Raw genomic sequence first — 20,863 nt, 5'->3', positions numbered from 1 at the left:
ATCTTCAGTTTTAAATCAGTCCTATCATTGAAAAACCAGAGCTGAGATGGGTGGTTATACTCAGATATGGGTTTGAATTTACACTTATATTTAACATTATTATATTTTACTCATACAATGTAATACATCTCAACCAGAAAGGCACACAGAGGAAATAAAGAATAAATAAAAAAACTGACCATTTAAATAAAGAATGCATTCAAAATAAATTAAATAGCTAAATACAATAGTACGGCCAGTATCAGTCAGTTGCTGACAGTTGAAATAAGAAATAAAAAATATGTTAAGAATTAAAAAACTGAAATTAATAGCGACATGACACCATTTCTAAATCCCCTTACACATCTGCATTATATGTTTTGTAAAAATATAACGACTGATATATGGGTCGGGCTCTACAGTGTATGCCGGACAGTAGAGCAGAGTAGAGAAACATAAAGGCACAGCATGTGTACAACATCAGGCTTTTTCTGTGAATACTCATTGACCTCTTTCTCTGTTAATTCTATCTGCAGGCTGTTGACCTTCTCCTTCAGGTCCTTGTTCTCCTTCTTATAGGACTCCACTTCTTCCAGACGTTCTCTGTCTTCCCTCTCTCTTTGGTCTTTTAAACGCTCTATAATCCTCTCCTAACACACACACAAACAGACACAGACACACACACACACGCACACGCACAAACACAAACCCAAACACAAACACAAACACAAAATAATTAAAAGAATTACAATTAAGAATGCTCTAAAGAACCAACTTAGTTTTAAAAGTCTTAGCTGAGTGTGAGCAATAAGACAAATTTATCAAGCAACAAAGAGACTAAAGTGTAACAGGAAGCTTTAAGAGCAGCTCTCAAATAGCACCTTTAGGTTGTGAGAAAAGTCATCCAAAAAAAGTAGGAGTCAACATGAAGTATTACTACTTTTATTATTGCCTTAAATATAAATATGCTTATCAGCTGTATACTAACCGAGCTTAGTATACAGCTCCACTGATCCTAAAAAACCTAAATCTTACTAATTAACACATAATTTGTAATTTGTTTAATCTATACAGAAACTGATGCACGTCTGCTGGTTGCCTGGCACATGGCGGCAGCTTCACATTCACCGTACAGACAGAAAATGTAAATTTTAGTAGTTTGATAAATATAGGACCTGAAATCGAACCTTAGTTGTGTTAGTGGGACAGAAACCTACTGCATAAACATTATTTAGCAGCAGCTGTTCCCATCCCGACCCTGAACACTCATTGCATCTGCTGTACGATACCTTCTCTGACAGAGCCTCCTCCAGGGTGGCCAGGGCAGTGTCTGTGTTACTAGAGTCAGTCTGCAGAGACTTGACTCTGTCTTTCAGGTTCCCCAGCTGCTTGTCTTTGTCCCGCAGCTGCTCCTGCAGGTTCTCAATCTGACACAGGGAGGAGGAGGAGGAGAAGACCGGGAGGATGGTGATGGCACAGGGAAGAGAAAAAAAACGTAGGGGTAAATAGCATGAACCACATCTCAAAACCACAGAAGTATTTAAAGGTGATGAAATGGCTGGACTCAAAATTACAAAAGTGTTTGAAGATTATTACCCTCGACAGACAACCTCATGTACATATTTTGCTGGGGCTTTAATACGAAGCATTTCAAAAAATACATTAAAAAACTGCAAGACTTTTCAGAAGAGTTTGAGAAATAGGATAAACAGCAGAATGGAAAAAAAAATCAAAGCTGCCATCTGTTAGAAAATAGGAATTATACAACCCTCTAAAGCATATACATAGACAAGGAAAGGCCTGAACATGTTTTTATTTTATTTATTTCTGTCAATTCTGAGCTTATTCTTTCAGTAAGTATTAAGTCTTGAATATCATACGATTCAGGGTAACCTACCATTTTTTATCTGGTGAACTGTAAAGTCACCATCAGGCAGCTTTGTTTGTTCTTCAATGTGAAACTTTTTTAATGCATTTACGGATATATGTGTGTTGGAGCTCCTCAGTCAGCTACAGCCATTTATTAGAGATTGTCCTGGCGGTTAATAACAACTTTATATTTTGGTCAATATCACCTCTGAGATTAAATATCAGTGTTATATGGTGATCTGCAGTTGTTTACTTGTATTAAAAAAATACAATTTTATTCCTCACTGCAAACACTAAAAAACACACTCATGGCCAGTGTAGCATCACCAGGCTTTTAATGTAAAAACACAACTATTTAAAGACAGTCAAACATGTGCAATGATCTAGTAAACTATATTGTATGATAGACAAACAGAAAAACACTATATAATAACCACATCAGGAGAAAACAAAAAAAAGTACAGAGAGATAACGTGAGAGAAATAAAGGTGGATGGATGAGGGAGAGGAGGTGTGATACAAAAAAGCAAAGGGAATGGGTGAGCAGGCCAGGGTGAGAGAGCGAGTAACACTTTGTGCGTATTTATAGCAAACACACACACACTCACACACACACACATAAACACACACACACACACACACACACACACACACACACACACACACACACACAAACACAGTAGAGCCAGTGAGGCAGAAATATCTTCTTGCTTGTCTTTCTATGGACACTTTCCCCCGAGAGCAACAGAGACTCTCTAACTCTTAATGGAGAGTGTAACCACTCATCTTTATATTCTCACAGAGTGACTGGTTAAGTCCAGGACACAAGAGTCTGACAAAACAACCCGCTTCACTCATCGGCCATTTCAAATTTCAAATTTCACCTGGAAACTTTACCATCATAGACCTTCACCTACTCACCACAGTCCAGTGTAACTGATAAATAATGTAACAATAACTCAAGAGAGTGGTTAGTAAATGGTTTGGACTATCTTCCGGACATCTTCAGTTACAGTTCGTATTCCCACCTCTAGACTTTAAAACACCTTCCATCCCTTTTTAAATCCTAAATGATTTTCACCTTCTTTTGCAGGACATTGATCTTCCTTTCTTTGACCTCCAGCATGTCCTTCATGTCCCTGATTTCTCCAGCAAGAGTGCCCTTCTCCTCCGTCAAGTCCTGCAGCTGCTTCGTTTTCTTGTTCAGGAAGGACTCTTTCTCCTCCAGACGCAGACGTAGAGCATCCACCTGAAGCAGCCGAAAACACACACTATAGTCAGTCTACTTCAAATAATATTACATGCATACAAAATGTGTCCCTGACTGTTATTGAGTTAAAAAGGAGTTATTAGACACACAGGATTCCCACACCTAAAACTGTTATGGTATTGGCTTTTAAGTGCATCCATTTTAACTTAATCTCCATGCAACCGCAGAGAAACACTGGTGCTGAGCGAGGATTTATTAGTGTGACGATGATCTTCAGTTTGTAGTGCTTCCACAGTTATTTATTCATCAGTGCATTTGAATGTTTTGATGTTTATTAGATGTGCTGTGACAGCACACTATGCATTACTGCTTCTTTGGTGGTGCCCTGAGTCACAGTTTGTTTCAAGTCCCAAAGTAAATAAAGTGCTGATGTGATTTGTGGTAATACAGTAAGCCTCGGGCTCAGGGCAAGGCTATTATTATTATTATGTTCGTGAGGCAGTGTATTGTTAGGCTGATTTACTGTATGTGTACAAACAAGTTAAGGGGTTTTCCATTACCTCTGTTTGCAGGATGGCAGCACGTTGCTCCTTGGCAGTGAGAGACTCTTTGAGCACCTCAATATGCTGTTTGCAGTCTGAGTTCTGATTGTTGAGGGTCTCTAGCTTTGTCTGCAGGGCCAGCAGCTCTGACTCCTTCTTTGACAACTCCTGCTTTAGCTGGTCAATCTACAGACATGTGAAACAACCATTTACATGAGCAATGCAAAGTTTTACCTTCACACTGGGATGATTGGTCTGACCCAATGAGGCTGTTATGTGTCACATAATTTAATATATGTATGTTTTGAAGTTAAAATTAAGTATTTGAGTTGAGATTTGACGTCTTTGGATCAAATAAATAATCCACATTGACCTCATAAACCACATATGCCTATGTATTTGAGTGTGTGTGACAGAGACCATTTTTATTTTTCCAAACAGTGAGCTAGTCAGTACAGCTTTTGCACTATTTTCATCAATTCACTCTCTCATTAAAAATACATTTGGGACTGACTCCCCTGCATTCATCATATATTATACATAATCTCTATTCATGATTGATGAAAAGAGGTCTAAGAATAGAATAACAAAACTATGGCTGGTCTACGCCTGGTTCACTGATAAGGAGCGGTATGTAAACACAGAGTCAAAGCTCCAGAGAGACACATAAGCCCCAGAGAACGGCAGACACATACACTTTGATACAATCACAGATTTCAGGTAGCTGTGCCGGCTGTCTTGACAGTGTATCACATACTCATGGAGCGTATAGGGTCTGATAGGAACACTGATTGTTATGAAAATAAAAGCAGGTTTAATAATGTAAATCACAATAGTCTGTTGGCAGCAGAATCATAAAGCAACTAGCTTTTGTATATAATTAAGAGAAAGAGCTACAGCTATAGCTACGTATTTTAATTTGGCACAGCATGCATTTGCTGATTTTACCTTTTTTTGGTATTCTTGACACTGAGCTCTTAAAAAAAACAGCAGAGAAGCATTTCTAGGGTAGTTGCCAACAGGACACTTTGCTGATGACACTAAATGCTAAAGCAGCTAATTCAGTTTCATTTAGTATTCTCCTCTCTGCAGAGATCTGTACTCCCTGACGACTCAATCATGTTTGTTTTCCAGCACTATTTTCACAGGATCCGTATTTAACGCATAGTGCGTATAGTATTTACCTTGGTCTTCATAAACTTAGAGTGGTTCTTGTAGACCTCCATCTGTTTGATCTCCTCCTCTCTGTCTTCTGTGTTCAGTAAGCCGTTCGCCTTCAGCATTTGGATCTCATCTTCCAGATCCCGAATGTTGCGCTCCAGAGAGGCAATTTTGGTGTCCTGCACACACACACGTAGAGACACACCTCAAAACCAAGACTGGCATGTCCATAAGTTGCATGCTGCACATGAACCCAAACTAAAGATAAAGAGATGTTCCGAACAGAGAGAAAGACTAGCAAAAACAAAAAAGAGATATAGAGAGACAGACAGAGAGAGTATGAAAACAAAAGAGATGGAGGAAGTTAAAGAGAGACTGGAAGAAGCTCTGTGGCGTGGCCAAGAGCAACTGCAGTATCTGTCGGTGAAATCAGAAGCTTTCTACCCAGCTCCTTGCAGCGGCTCAGCGGATTAATCACCATTGGAAAATATTGAGCACACATCCAGCAAGGAGAGATCAACCCGGACCGGAGAGAAACTTGCAGAGGGAGGAAGAAAAGTAACAAGCTGGAGCTTTTTGCCGTCGTTGCTTGCAGATCAATGCAGAATCCAGTCTCTGGACTGCCCGTGTGAGTGCAGCTTTAGCTTCACGGCTTTTTAAATAAATAATACAACGTCTTTAAGATTAGCCATGGTCCATCTCCCTCTCCAACAGAGCAGAGAGCAACCTTATTCCTTCCTGTCTTTCTTTTTTTTGTGTCTCTCCTTCTTTCCTCCTAGTAGCTCTGAACTTGTGAACTTGTGGCCGTTAGCAGGGTCAGTCGCAGCCCGCTGCAGAGGACCATGGGAAATGTAACGTAATGAGGAATGAAAGACTGTCCTGAGGATCCGAGGGGTTAATGCATGAGCGCTGAACATGTACATGCACTTCGCCCTGCCACTGCATTTCACCTCAGTCTCTGAGTTACGAGTTACAACATCAATGAACTGACATTGCTGCAATAGATTCAAGACACAGTACCTTAAAAGGAGAGAGGTTTTTATTCCATCCACATTTAATCACTGGTACTTCGACCTGATCAGTAAATCTCGCTCTTTATCTCTCTTTTCCTGCCTCTGTGTGTCTCTCTTTCTATCTATCTCCCTGCATACTGGCCTCTCTCTGTCATAAACAACCACACCTGTTTCCATGGTAGCAGCGGGCAGGCTATACTGTGCACTGTCTCTGGTGAGTGAGGAGGAGAGGGCGGGAGGGATGTAGGGCAGACGGGGAGGGAGGATTATTCGTGCTTCAGAATCAGCATCAACACAGCAGAGGGGAGAGATGCAGGGTCTTCCTGCATCGCACAGAGGAGGAGGAGGCGGGTCTTCCCTCGCTCTGTATGCAAATCAACAGGATCCCAGAGGTGGGTGTGTGTGTGTGTGGGGGGGGGGGGGGGGCGCTGCACAGAGGGGCTGTGTCAGCTCTGCGATGATGTCATGATTTATTTTCAGGAAGTGATGTCAGGCCTCTGCAGTGAGGCTGGTGGAGACAACAGCTATAGGCTGTACAGTTCAGACGCACAAGTGCCGACCTATATAGACATTTTTATAGAGGCATATTTGCATGTTGCATTTTAACAAAATGAAATATGTATGTAAAATGCAATTTGCTTGAGCTGAAAGCTAAAGGCAATCACACTTGATGGGGATGGGTGGGGTCTTTAAAAATGCAGTCTATCTGCCTAAATATGTTCTAATGTGATGTAAATGTTTGTCCCAATATTTAAATGTCCCTCAAGTTTCCCCGAAGCTTTAAAGTTACATTGCTCCTCTGCACAACATTAAACTGAAATGATGTTGAAGAGTTCATTATTGAAATTAAATATGTCATTGCTTGTGGTACAAGAGTGATGCAGCTTGTCATGACTGGCTGTTGCACAGTTATATTGATTCTTGTTGATGTTTACACAACTACTTTGGGAGCATGTAAACAGTGTGTCTGTGTTTGCGAGAGGAATAGAGAGATGAGCCAGTGTGTTTACTATTGACTCATCTGCTGTTGATAACAATAACAACAATAGATTCAGTAGAACACACACACTAGCGTGGGCCTCTGTTTAGACATGCAGCGGTTTACATAATAGAAGGCCTGTAAATGTCAGTCACACAAACTGTTTTTAAAGTATTTTTCAACCTGGACTCTATTTCCCCATGTATTTCAGTCTAAGTGACTAATGGGAACAACCGTTTTTTGACATTGCTTCAGAATTGAGTGCAACAGAGATGCAGCCAGGCTGCCCTGAACCTACAATGTAATTGACTGCCCATGACTAGCATGTGTGTTAGCATACACAGACATATTTATATAAAAAATGGTAGCAGAATAAATCAAATTATTACATAACTACTCCCTGAAGGATTATTTTGAAGAATACAATTTTAAGGAATGATTTTCTCATTCGCTCCTTAAATAATGAAGGAATGAATGAGTTCTCGCAACGGTGACTGCCACTGTGGTTACAATCAGGCTGTATATTGTGAGTCAGATTCTTACTTTCATCTCTATGATGGTCTGCAGGGCCTTGGTTTTGCTTGGATCCTGATGCAGCTGGTTTCTTCTGTGCAGTTCCTTTAAGAAAAGATACAAAATTATATCGCACCAGTACAGCAGAATATATTTTTACCTCTACTGAAAGCAGAATTATACAACTGAAATAGGCTGAAAAAAATTCTCTAGACATATCAAATGTTTAATGAAACTGATGTGCACTGTAGAATTCGGTTTATACATTACATAATCAACATGAGCCACAGAATAGAGCATATTGCTTTTGAGAGACTCAAAACTGCCCTCTACTGACAACAAATAAAAAAAACAGTCTTGTACAATTAATCCCACATTTTAAAGGAGCTGTATTCAACATTATATATATATACATATATATAAAAGGGGCCCATATATATATATATATATATATATATATATATATATATATATATATATGTATAAACTAATGCTGTAAGAGCCATTTGGAGACAATCCCTTTTTTTAGTAATTTAAGTACAGCTCCTTTAATATCAACAAAACCCTGGTCATAGAGTACCTCTCGCAGATGGATGTTCTCCTTCTCCTTTTGATCCAGAATGACTTCCAGGTGACCAAGCTGGGCCTCTGCTTCAGCAATGCGCCTTGCTCTCTCCTGCTCCTCCTCCTCAGAGACCCTGCCCGGCCCCGGGGGCAGCCCTTTACTCTGCAGCATTTCCAGCAGCTTCTTAATGGACTCATCCCTGGCACCCAGTGTCTGTTTCTGGGTCTCGATCCTCAGCTCCATCTCCTCAAGGGTCTTTCTCAGCAAGAAGAGCTCCTTGGCCTGCCTATCATGTTCAGCCTGAAGCCGGCGGAAGTTCTCTTCCGTCAGCTCGATGGTGGTGAAGTGGTCGGAAGCTGAGCGGTTGCCACCCTCCTGCTGCAGTAGGTGGTTCAGGTCTCGCTGTGTACGCAGCTCATCCTGCAGAGCCTGGATGGTCATCTGGAGATGCTGAAAGAGAGACTCAACAATTATCTAAATTAATTTGAGGAATAAACACATGACAACACTACACATGAGGGTAACCACATATAAACACTTCTGAAATGCTGTTGCACACGGCTCTGTGGAAAAATGCTACAGCAGGTCAAACAGGGAGACATATCACATACCAATATTTAGACACAAATAGACTGCGGACAAATGATTATGTCAAAAGACAGTATTTGAGGAAAAATATGAGATTTTTTGGAACAAGATTAAAATTTGAGACTTTCAATGTAAACAATGGATTGACATAAATCACAGCTGTCAAACCTATTACTTTACTGGTGTAAGATGCTCTGTTTTTAGACATGTAAGCAGAATTAATTAGGGTTGCTAACGTCCTAATCAAAGCAGAAGACCCTCCTTACGCCTCCCTGCAGTGCAGCAGACATCTGTGAGACTGTCAGCCAAATACTGTGTTCTACAAAAAGAGGTTTTTTTTTTAGGCTAATCGAGCATCATGTAGGAAAAGGCTTTATTCTTCTTATTTAATGGTTACCGTATGTGGACGAGGAGTCAGAATTTTAAGATTAATAAACTGTAACAGAATCCACATTATCCAGACATGGCATAATGCACAAGATAAACACATGCTTGTTTGTGAATTTGTGTGTCCAGAATAAAATAAAATAAAAATATGCCCTATTAAGGCCACTATATTTCTCTGTGTGCAGGGGTGTTGGTTCTGGGTTTAGGGGAACAATGTTAGGGCCCAGTTTCTGTCACAGATTGACTCAGGCTTGGTCTTGCCTATTTACATTTTCTTCCAGCAGACATCTCCAGAGAGAGAGAGGGAGAGAGATGTAGAGATCAATCTATGTCCAGAAAATCACATCAGGATTTATTAGAAAGGAAACTTCTTTACATTCTTACACTGAAATCAAACCCACTTTACACACAGTCTTGGGTTGGAGGGTTTGTGGTACTACACGGGGGTGGAGCACCAGACACATTTAGATTGACACAAACAAATCACGCTTTTATAGTTTGACAGTGTTTGTAGGGAAAGTTATGAGGAAAAAGGAGACAGAGTAGACTTGTTTTCACTTCAGGTCCATAGGAGAGGAGGTTGTATATTGGTGCAAAGGGATAGCCAGGTGTCTGAAAAATACACGCCACACTGAAGGTGACTCTATGTTGTGCACACAACATTTGGTGCAAACATAGGGACAAACCTTGGTTCTCCTGGCATCCAGCAGCTGCAGAGCATGGGCAGAATGAACAGAAAAACAAATGTATGGTAAAAACAGAGCGCCAGAGCACGATGCAACAGAGATGGATGATCAACATAAACCAGCCACAGATTTTAAATGAGAGACACCCATCAGCCTGTTTATCAGTCTTCATCGCTGAGTCAAAAATTGATATTCACAACAGAAATAATATTACTTATTGAGATCACCTTTCTGGAAAGAGATTAAGGTAAGGTTTGAAATGGCTGTAAAATGGTTTCAACCAACCACCATGATATATTTACTTATCCAAGATGTATTAGATGGGTCAAATATTGCTATTATTAATTATTGGTAGTGTTGATTTTAGTAATTTGGTTTTGGCATGTTTTTTTATCATAACAATGTGTTCTAGTATTTACAAAGTTATAAAGTAGTTGTACTCATACTGTTAGTAGTGGTAGTGATCAGATAATGACGCGATGAGGTATTAGTCTTTAAATTCATTTATCGAGGAGCTGAAACACAAATCAATTGTTAAGTCGATTAATCAGTAAGTTGATCGACAGTAAATTAATCGTCCACTACTTTTAGAACTTTTAGATCAATGAGTCATCTTTCAAGTTAAACTGCTACAAAATAATTCCAGCTTCTCAAAGACTTTTATTTTATCTTTTTAGTCTCAAACGATTTTAAACTGAATATGTTACGGGTTTTGATGTCTTTTTGATCTTTGGAAAATAGTGATGACCAAATAATTAATCAAGAAAACAATTGGCAGATTGACCTAAAAATTGTATCTCTGCCAGGCATAAGCCTGAAAGACGACAAGGAGGATATGTGGGCCTCATATACTAAAGCTGAGTGCTTATCAAAGCAATATGGGTTTGAATCTGACCTGTGGCCCCCAAAAAACAAATATCCCCTCAAACAAATGGGACAGAAGCCTGAGTACTGATGAACATGGTTGTGAGGGGCCAGGCTTGTTTGAACGGTCAGAATGTGTGGGTACAGGATTAAGTGAACAGTCCTGTGCAGGGCTCTGCCAGGAGAACAAGTGAAAACCATTGAGTGAGATTCAACTCTTCCCCTCTTTGGGAGGGGAGATGGAGACACACCTGGTCGTGATCTGCATTCTACTGAATGTACTTTTGTACAGTAGTTAAAATAGTGATTAGTTGCACTTCTGATTTATTAACAGCAGTATAAAGAAGCAGTGAATAACTAAATAGGACAAATATCAAAGTAAAAAACTAGATCTGCTTTTCATTCCTCTAACATCAACATCTTGTTGTCTCATTTCCTCATTACAGTACAGACTGTAATCGGGAGGCAGTGTTTGTGTTAGCAGAAGGATCTGATGGCTGCAGGACTGCTGCCATTTTCAACAGTTTTGGTTACACTCCCTTATGTAAGTCAGTTCCATTTGATCCACCAACAGGAACCACCTAAATCATCCTAAATTCTCCATTTCACAATGAGCGTGGTCTCATTCATTTACATGCTGTCACACACACATATACATTCATAATGTCACCATTTGGAAATATAAAACCTTAAAACCCTTTTTCACTGACAAATAGGTTTCAATACAACTGTGTTCTTCCACATAATTGTTGAGGACAGAAAATACTTTTTAAAACCTAGTCTTAACCACCAAATGACTGGTTTCATGAGTTCTGACCATAGAGAGAATAAGTCCCTGTGAATTTTGGCCTGCTGCTACCCTACTAAATCAATTTAACACAGACAAATATTCGAACTGATAAAAAAAAAAAAGTTTCTCTCTCCTTATGTCTTGAAGCAGCCCACTGATACCATTTGCATAATTGCACTGCAGGTTAAAATTACTTTATGGTGGCTCCTCCCCACATCTACAGCAGAACTGTACCAGTTCTCGTGAGTCATTCATGACTCAGCGGATATTGGCGTTGTGGCTATCCTGCCACAAGAGAAAGCTTCTCTTTCGCTGCACATCCTGAAAATGAGCTTCCAGAGGTTTCACAGAGTCAAGGAGAGATGTTGAGTTACAGCGCTGACTGACACCTGGGGCAGCCAAGGGTAACCGGCTGTCATAAATCCTTTTGTGCAGAAACACAAAATCCTTCTGAGAGTTACAATAGAAAAGAAATTATGTCATTGTTCTCCAAAACCTCCAAAACCTCTCCCAAAAAAACAAAAGCTATCTGGTTAGCAGGTTAATTTTACATATAGAAGTGAAGTATGGATTTGATGTTTGATTTGTCACATGGGTAAAATTAACAAGACTAAGGTTGTGTTTGAAATCACACACTGACATACTGTATACCGCCAACTGAATTGATGAAGTACGCCATTACCAGCAGACTGTACACACTGAATAAAACCTAAGCAACACCGTATCAATCACAATGTTACTGGTCTGAGCTGTTGAATAAAAATTGTATATCACAAATCAACGTTATCTCTTCCACTCAATGTAATATGTTCCAGTTTTATTTAGAGGCAAATCAATATTATTAAATACTTTAGGTTTCCTACAGTACATTATATATGTAAGCTCCCGCTGTTGAGTAAGTCCAGTAAGTTAATCTTTCATACTCTTTGTTAATCTAAACTTTTGATAATCTATATAACACAAAATTCATGTCTACACAAAAAACCTATAGAGTTGGATGCACTGCATACTCAATTTGACACATATTCAGTATGCAGAGTGATTATGTGATGTGATGATATGAATAGTGTGCTAGTATGTGATTTCAAATGCAGCCCAATAGCCCACATGTACAGCATATTAGCATGCTAAAAACTTTGCTTTCATTATGCTAACATGCTGATGTTAAGTCATAAACCACTAAAGTGGATAAGGATACATCACCTTAGCACCATGAATGTCTTTTTGTGCTTTGTCCCGGATATGTGGGAATACCGAACTGAATTTCACAGAGTAAGGGGAATCTTTGACTGTTAGTTGCACCAAAGGAAAAGTCAAGAGATCACCAAAGTCACTGGGAGTCATTTACAGTGCATCCGGAAAGTATTCACAGCATTTCACTTTTTCCACATTTTATTACATTACAGCCTTATTACAAATTGTATTGAATTAATCTCTGTCCTCAAAATTCTACACATAATGCCCCATTATGACCACGTGTAAAAAGTTTTCTTGAGAGTTTTGAAAATGTATTAAAATTAAAAAACCAAGAAATCATATTTACATAAGTATTCACAACCTTTGCTTAATACTTTGTAGAACCAACTTTGGCAGCCTCTACAGCCTCAAGTCTTTTTGAATATGATGCCACAAGCTTGGCACACCTCTCTTTAGGCAGTTTTGCCCATTCCTCTTTGCAGTACCTCTCAAGCTCTATCAGGTTGGATGGGAGACGTCTGTGTGCACAGCCATTTTCAGATCTCTCCAGAGATGTTCAATCGGATTCAAGTCTGGGCTCTGGCTGGGCCACTCCAGGACATTCACAGAGTGGTCCTGAAGCCACTCCTTTGAGATCTTGGCTGTGTGCTTGGGGTCATGAACCGTCGCCCTAGTCTGAGGTCAAGAGCACTCTGGAGCAGGATTTCATCCAGGATGTCTCTGTACATTGCTGCATTCATCTTTCCCTCTATCCTTACTAGTCTGCCAGTTCCTGCTGCTGAAAAACATCCCCATAGCATGATGCTGCCACCACCATGCTTGACTGTAGGGATGGTATTGGCCTTGTGATGAGCAGTGCCTGGTCTCCTCCAAACATGACGCCTGGCATTCACACCAAAGAGCTCAGTCTTTGTCTCATCAGACCAGATAATTTTGTTTCTCATGGTCTGAGAGTCCTTCAGGTGCCTTTTGGCAAATTCCAGACGGGCTGCCTTGTGCCTTTTACTAAGGAGTGGCTTTCGCCTGGCCACTCTGCCATACAGGCCTGATTGGTGGATTGCTGCAGAGATGGTTGTCCTTCTGCAAGGTTCTCCTCTCTCCACGGGGGAACGCTGGAGCTCTGACAGAGTGACCATCGGGTTCTTGGTCACTTCCCTGACCAACGATTGCTCAGTTTAGACGGCCGTCCAGCTCTAGGAAGAGTCCTGGTGGTTCCAAACTTCTTCCATTTACGAATGATGGAGGCCACTGTGCTCAGTGGGACATTCAAAGCAGCAGATATTTTTCTGTATCCTTCCCCAGATTTGTACCTCAAGACAATTTTGTCTCTGAGGTCTACAGACAATTCCTTTGACTTCATGCTTGGTGTTTGCGCTCTGACATGCAGTCAACTGTGGGACCTTATATAGACAGGTGTGTGCCTTTCCAAATCATGTCCAATCTACTGGATTTACCACAGGTGGACTCCATTTAAGCTGTAGAAACATCTCAAGGATGATCAGTGGAACAGGATGCACCTGAGCTCAATTTTGAGCTTCATGGTAAAGGCTGTGAATACTTACGTAAATGTGATGTCTTTGTTTTTTATTTTAATACATTTTCAAAACTCTCAAGAAAACCTTTTTCACGTGGTCATAATGGGGCATTATGTGTAGAATTTTGAGGACAGAGATTAATTTAATACAATTTGTAATAAGGCTGTAACGTAATAAAATGTGGAAAAAGTGAAACGCTGTAAATACTTTCCGGATGCACTGTAGCCAACATGAATGTCCCAGAGGATAGCAATCCATTCAATAGTTGTCAAGGGATCTCACTAAAAAACAAAATCAGTAAGCTTTGTCCTCTGGGGACCAATAATATCAAGACTAAAGTTCTGGGTAATTCCTCCAGTAGTTTTGAGATATTTTTGTCTCGACCAAAGTGATAGACAACCAACTAACATCCGTCAACTACTCTCTACATAGACTGACACTCAGAGCAAGTGATATTTAAGTTTTTCACCAGGTGGCCCTGGCATGAGCAGCTATATTGTATGTGCTGTATACTATATGTGTGTGTTAAGAGAGAGTGGGTGTTTGTATCTGACAGGTGGACAGCTCCAAAGTGCTGAGTCATAGCAGCCTACTGCTACATGCCTAATCTCTGTGTTGTATGTCTTGATGGCTGACAATATACAATTACACCCACAGCCTTGCCAGCAGATGTATTCATCTCCACTCAGCTAAGAAAACGGTTTGAATCCATAATTTTTTTTGGACAGCAAACAAGTAACACAAGTTATTTTTATGCAGTATTTGTAAGTGATCACCCAGTGTACAGAAGGCTATTTAATATATTCAATTCATATTCTTGCTAATCATCTGAAGAGTATAGGATGTGCCTGCGCAAATATTAAGTGTTCTCCTCATTTAACAGAACAGCCCAGTTTAATACTAGACCATTGTTTAGTTTGATTAACCCAAAGACTGGTTGCTATCCTTAGGCCAATTTTAATTTAGTGTCACTGTGAAGGGTAATATTAGGTGCACACACACACACACACACACACACACACACACACACACACACACACACACACACACACACACACACGCACACAAAACAAATATAGAAAACAAAATTATATTTAAGTATTTACAGCATAAGGTATTAAACAGATGGCCCTCTCTAAGTCTCACCAATAACCCTAATGGTATGATGCCAATGAATCTTACTATAGTAATAATATTAAAGATATATTTCACAAACTGCTACTTTTTTCAAAAAGGAAATTTCACTGGTTTTAAGGCTGATAAAGGATGTTTTGCAACTAGGATAACACACCTGTATCTCTAGATCAAATTGACAGTAAGAGGACAACACAGGCTGCACGCACACACACACACACACACACACACACACACACACACAAACACACACCAATACATCTGTGAGGCCCTGGCATATGTTCTATGAATCATAGCTACTGTATGCGATTTAATATGTATTAAATCTTTCACTTCACACTGAAAATACTCAATGACATACAGCCTCTGAGTAATGATGAAGTGAAGCTGTATAATTTCACACTGATTTTGTATGAGTGCCAGACAGCCACCCTACCAGTGCAGACAATCAATAAACCATTCAAATAGATATAAAGGCTTGTTTTCATCTACAGCGTTGTCAACAAACTAGCATCTTTCAGATTACAAAACCACTCTGTTGATTCAAAGTAATGTTTGGGGTAAACACCCTTTAGTTTAAGCATTTTTTTCCACGTCTTAGTGGGCATCCCAAAGTGGAACAGCGGAGCTCAGAGGGGAGAGTCCACAAAGACAATGATCCTTGAAAACGTTGCTACATACATTTGCAAATATCAGTAGATACACAAATATACAAGATACACCTAGCCATCAGTAACAAATATTCTCTGTATATCTCGTCTACTTATTGCAAAACATACAGATCGCAATTTGGTTTACTAATTCATTCATTCATTCTTTCAACAATCAATGTCATAGAGCATCTAAAAAAGGCTGTGACATGTCGATAAGTGTACATGAGGAGGCATCAAAGTAGCAACCCTAAAAAGCTGTCAAATTTCAGTGGAAAAGAGCGGAATTTATTCTTTTGTCCAAATCTTTTTTTCAAAGAAGAATACATCTTTATTATTAGAGTCTCACTTAAATTGTTACGATGGATGTTTTTGCACATTTGGCTCTGCCCTGGAGTTGTGTGTGTGTGTGTGGGGGGGGTTGAGTTTGGTTGTTACCACAGGAAGTATCCATGAGCTCTTTTGACTGGTCTTACTTCCTGTGTCACCTTGAGCTCACCTTGTCATGACATCGCTGAGAAAATCAATACTTTTGCTCTTCATAGTAAATTAGCTTGCGGCAAGATTGTTTGCCACCAACGAAACGGAGCTAAATATTAACTCAACATGCGTGGTGCACACCTGCTGCATCACCTTATATATGAGTCACATTTGCAAACAACTAATTTTCACTATACCTCTCCCACAGAAAATACAGATTGCTGGTGCTGACCTCTGCACACACATCAGCTGGCACAACTACAAGGGACAGAAACCCCTAAACACAAATGCAAACATTCCTGTTCACATACACACAAGTAATGTATGAGCATTTGCATCCACATCCACATGCATATAAGCATGCATATTCACAAATTTAAAATACTGCGTTGCGTGATAGTGAAAAGACGGCTAATGTGCTCCAAAAAGACCCTACCCCTGACACTTTACTGAGACACAACAGTCCCACCTAGATCACATTTTCACACTTTTATTGCTCAGTAACATGTAAGACTCGGTAGCTCACAGTAGAAAATAATGAAAAACATGTAATGTCTGAGGCAAGAGCAGTGTGATATGGGAAGCTCAGCCTCCATTTTGGGGATTGCGTTGATGAGGGCTGACGGGGTGGCTGAGCAGCCGTGGTCATGACTCAGTCAGATATGGTCCGCTCTAGCTCACATGCTTGCCTCCAGCAGCTCTTGTCCAACTTCGGCACAATGAAAGATTCTGCTGAATTCAAGTCATATATATCAGCGTTATAACAGCCTGAGCCAGTTGCATAGTAGATTCAAAAACTAAACAGTCCTGGGCTGATCATTGCCTCTAGTCATGACCATCGTCCGTCTTGATTAAAGCTCTGCAGGCTACGGTTGGTATTTCACTCACAGATGAAAGACAGACTAACTAATGCTCGAATGCCTTTCTTCTTTCCTAAGATGCAGTAAAAAAATTAGCACATATTCCTAGATATTGTATTTTTCACAAAATAAATAATGCATTCCATTTGCTCCAGCTAATAGAGGCCTGAGGCACCTGATGCAATTGTAAAGGGTGCTACAAGACAGATGTAATGGTTGGCCTGAAATTACTCCATTATTAATGGAGCAATTTGCTCCTCAGTCAGCCTCTGAAACCATCCCACCATAAGTATACACTTATGTAAGGACCCCTCACAGCCCAGAAATCAAGATAAAAAAGACCAATTATAGTAACAAGGCACATCTTCCTTTTATTAGCCGACATACTTCATTAATGAACCCAACCAGAAGGGATATAAATATCATTCAGTGCAGAGCGAACACTGATGGTCAAGGCTGAGGATTTTAAAGCGAGTCCTCTTTTTGTATCGAGCACAAAGGCATGAAAAACCACACTGGACAGCTTTCATATTCTGCCACATTCAGCTCCTACAGTTTACAGTACAAAGCTAAAAATACAAACAAGAATTCACGCTGAGTATTTAATGGCCAACATAAGGAATAAGTGAAATGATGAATAACTTGGGCCCTATCAGCTGGTTTAGCATGAACAGACACTTTCTCCTCCCAAACATGGTTCCCATACATTTTCATGAATCATAGAGATATGAGAGAATCAAAGTACCTCTGGGTCCCCTCTAGGGATAACCAGCAGGTAAAACTGTGAGGCGGAGAGAGCTCGACATGCTTCCCTGGAGCAGCATGGCTTTGCTTTAGGGATGAGCCGGCAAACTGCAGCCTCTTTAACCTCCGGCCAAATCACGTAAGCCGCAAATTAATTGTGTGAACGTTAGCAACTGCAAGCAGTCATGCATAAAGACAGACGGCTCTCATTTAAGGGTCACGCTAATGGTATCCTGCTGTGACCTTGAGGGGTGGAGTGACATTGTTAAGTAATGAGTGGCCTACTGGCTGCTGCTCAGTGTCTGACAGCATCACTCAACCAGACAGACAGAAACGCAGACAGACTGGCACAAAGGCCACAACCAGCTTTACATTACTGCATCATGCCACAGAGCTGCCTCAAAAAACAAAACGCTGTAGAACAGGGATGCACCAATCCAACTTTTTCAGTCCTTATGTCAATATTGCTTTGGGTATCGGCCCATACCGAGTATTGAATCGGTACCAGTGTTTAATTAATAAGCTGTATAACTCACTGCGTGGGAGAGACTGGAATTAATGTTTTATGTATCAGGAAACATCATGCTTGACTTGACAAGCTTGAAACATGGATTTTCTAACTCTGTAAAACAAAATCTATAGATTTATATTTCCTGAATTGTATAATTATTTATTTTTGTATTCTTCTTCTTCTTCTTCTTCTTCTTCTTCTTATTATTATTATTATTATTATTATTATTATTATTATTATTATTATTATTATTATTATTATTATCTGAATTATTATCATTACTGAATATATACATAGTATTGGATCACTTGTTAAAAATCAGCTGCAATAGTTAGTGGCAAATTGATAATTTTCTGTATTTATTGATAAAAAACAGAATGACGATAGAGGAGGCCAGATGAACAGAGATAGACAGCCCGAGATGATATAAGTAAGAGGTAGGTAGGTAGGTAAAGGAAAGACAGGGGAAATGGACAGAGAGATAGAGCGTAAGATGGAGAGTGTTTAAGCATCCCGGACATCTGTCTCTTGGCCTTTAGCCTACTGTTGTCAGCTACTGATTTAACTGGGCCACGACTACACCCCCATATTATAGCAAGCAAAAAAAACTTTTGACATCTCACACCCTAGTGTCAATCTGATCATAACCTTGAAAACCAACTGAAATAATGTTGTGGCCACCCAGAAGTTGCAGTTCACCTGTTGGCAGTGTCATTGTGTTTTTCACTTAATCATTAAACAACTAATAGCAGGTTTTCAATGTCAAAATGATGGATTAGAAGATTGTTTCATACAACGCTCAATATATTGGCTCATGTTTCTACTATTTTATAGAAAACTCGATGGATGGGTTTTGTGTCTTTCTGTCATTGATTCAGTATTGGAGTAATATGCAAGGACGGAAGGAGTGTGTGTTAAATATGTATGTATGCAAAGAACTCTTTCCAGAAAGGTTTCTACAAATACTGAAAAACATGACTGACTGCAATAATTCTCTTGAAATCTTGGACTGAAGATGACAGTGGTCTATTGCAGAGAGGAGAATGGTGAAAGCGGAAACACAAAGGTCAAAGAAGACAATAGAAAGACACCGAACTAAAATCCACTGCAGTAATGAGTGGATTATGACCAGCTGTTCTCACCTGGTTCTCCTCATGATTGACTCTCATCTGCTCTTTAAGGATTGATGTGCGAGCCGCCTCTTCTTTCCTCATTATCCTCTCCTTCTTCAGCTCAGGACTCCAGAAGCTCTTGATGCTGTTGGTGGAGGATCCCAACTTACTGTCCTTCAGGTCAAGCTCTCGCCGCAACAGCTCATTCTCCCTCTGCATATCCCTGAGCTGGACCTGCATCTCCAGTAGTTCCCCCCCACTGCTCCGCACCGCCTGCCTCAGCAGTGCGGAGGGCACCCCCTGGTGGTGATGGTGGTGGTGGTGCAGCATGGAGAGGGAGCCCAGGTCGCTGTAAGACAGAAGGTCACCATGGGGCAGCCCCACTGAAGCGATGTTGGGACTGCTGCCCATTGCAGTGACACGGCCCCCGTACATGGCCCGGTTGGTGGCGCGACCCAGAGTCATAGTGCTTTTCGGGTACGTGGCAGTGGAGCCCACGCCCTCGTGGTCGCTCAGGTACATGGGCCCGGAAGTAGCATAGGCAGCGTTGAGTGACTGGATGTTCTCCATGGAGAGCGTCTTTCCCCCCGCACCACCCCCACCCCCACTGTTGGCCCTCCGATGGCCCAGTCTAGGGGACCTTGGCAGGCGCGGGGACCGTGCAGGGCTGCTCTCTATATGGCCTACAGCTCTCGCACTGCCGTACATGTCCTGTGAATCAATGGTGTAGCCACCAGGGGGTCCTTAACGGGAGGGTGCGGAAATGAGATTGTTCTGGCCCTCTGAAGTACACATGGGTGACTTATTTCATTTATGGGAGGAGCACATAAAAGTCAGATCTGAGGAGACAGGAGAGAAGCACATGTTAGATGGCAAATAACTGTTTGTATATGTGTCAGATGAAAGGCACAGAAATACATGCATATACTTTGAATAAATACACAAGGTATAACACAATTCGATTTGGCCTGCAAGATACAGTTAAAGTTGCTTTACGACTGTATTAGTCAACATTCAGCAGCAAAATGTCACATTTTATTTGGCTCATTTCAGATGACCCACAGGAATTTCCCAGCATCCTCCTGGATTTCCCACTGGCCAACATTTATCTACATCCTATTAATTCTACCGATATAGTCATGAAAAAAATTAGCTTTGATACCACACAGTGCATCAGCAAAATAATAAACTAATTACAACACAGGATACAATATTATATCTCATATCGCATTTGTCTGTTCTGATACATAATGGTCAATTGCTTGATAGTAAATAATGAAGTAATAAACAACAGCTGTTACGCCATAAAGAGCACCAGAGTACACCAACATACACCACTGTGTTGCACAAAACAATACAATCACTACAATGTTCCCAACTCAATACAATAAAAATCAATTATAAAAGGCAGCTAACAAAGGTAGGCCCAGGGCATAATAAGTAATCCTCTGCTGCATTGTATTGTCTCATAAAACACATAAAACTTACAAATTAC

At 40.4% G+C, this 20,863-nt stretch overlaps 1 protein-coding gene across 1 annotated transcript in view; it reads right to left on the bottom strand.

Annotated features, from left to right (window-relative positions):
- The window catches only part of erc2 (ELKS/RAB6-interacting/CAST family member 2), a gene marked incomplete at its 5' end in the record, with an annotated part of 35,344 nt that extends 15,268 nt beyond the window's left edge, over nt 1–20,076 (bottom strand). Inside the window, 8 exons of the mRNA XM_083939566.1 lie at nt 489–629; nt 1,269–1,406; nt 2,929–3,096; nt 3,618–3,785; nt 4,784–4,939; nt 7,296–7,370; nt 7,846–8,280; nt 19,399–20,076. Coding sequence (XP_083795692.1) covers nt 489–629; nt 1,269–1,406; nt 2,929–3,096; nt 3,618–3,785; nt 4,784–4,939; nt 7,296–7,370; nt 7,846–8,280; nt 19,399–20,076 — 1,959 coding nt within the window. The remainder of the gene's footprint in view (nt 1–488; nt 630–1,268; nt 1,407–2,928; nt 3,097–3,617; nt 3,786–4,783; nt 4,940–7,295; nt 7,371–7,845; nt 8,281–19,398) is intronic.
- Between the last annotated feature and the right edge of the window lie 787 nt (nt 20,077–20,863).

This window comes from Echiichthys vipera, assembly GCF_963691815.1.
Source record: "Echiichthys vipera genome assembly, chromosome: X".
NCBI classification, from domain to species: Eukaryota; Metazoa; Chordata; class Actinopteri; order Perciformes; family Trachinidae; genus Echiichthys; species Echiichthys vipera.
This window is presented reverse-complemented; position numbering and strand designations above follow the sequence as displayed.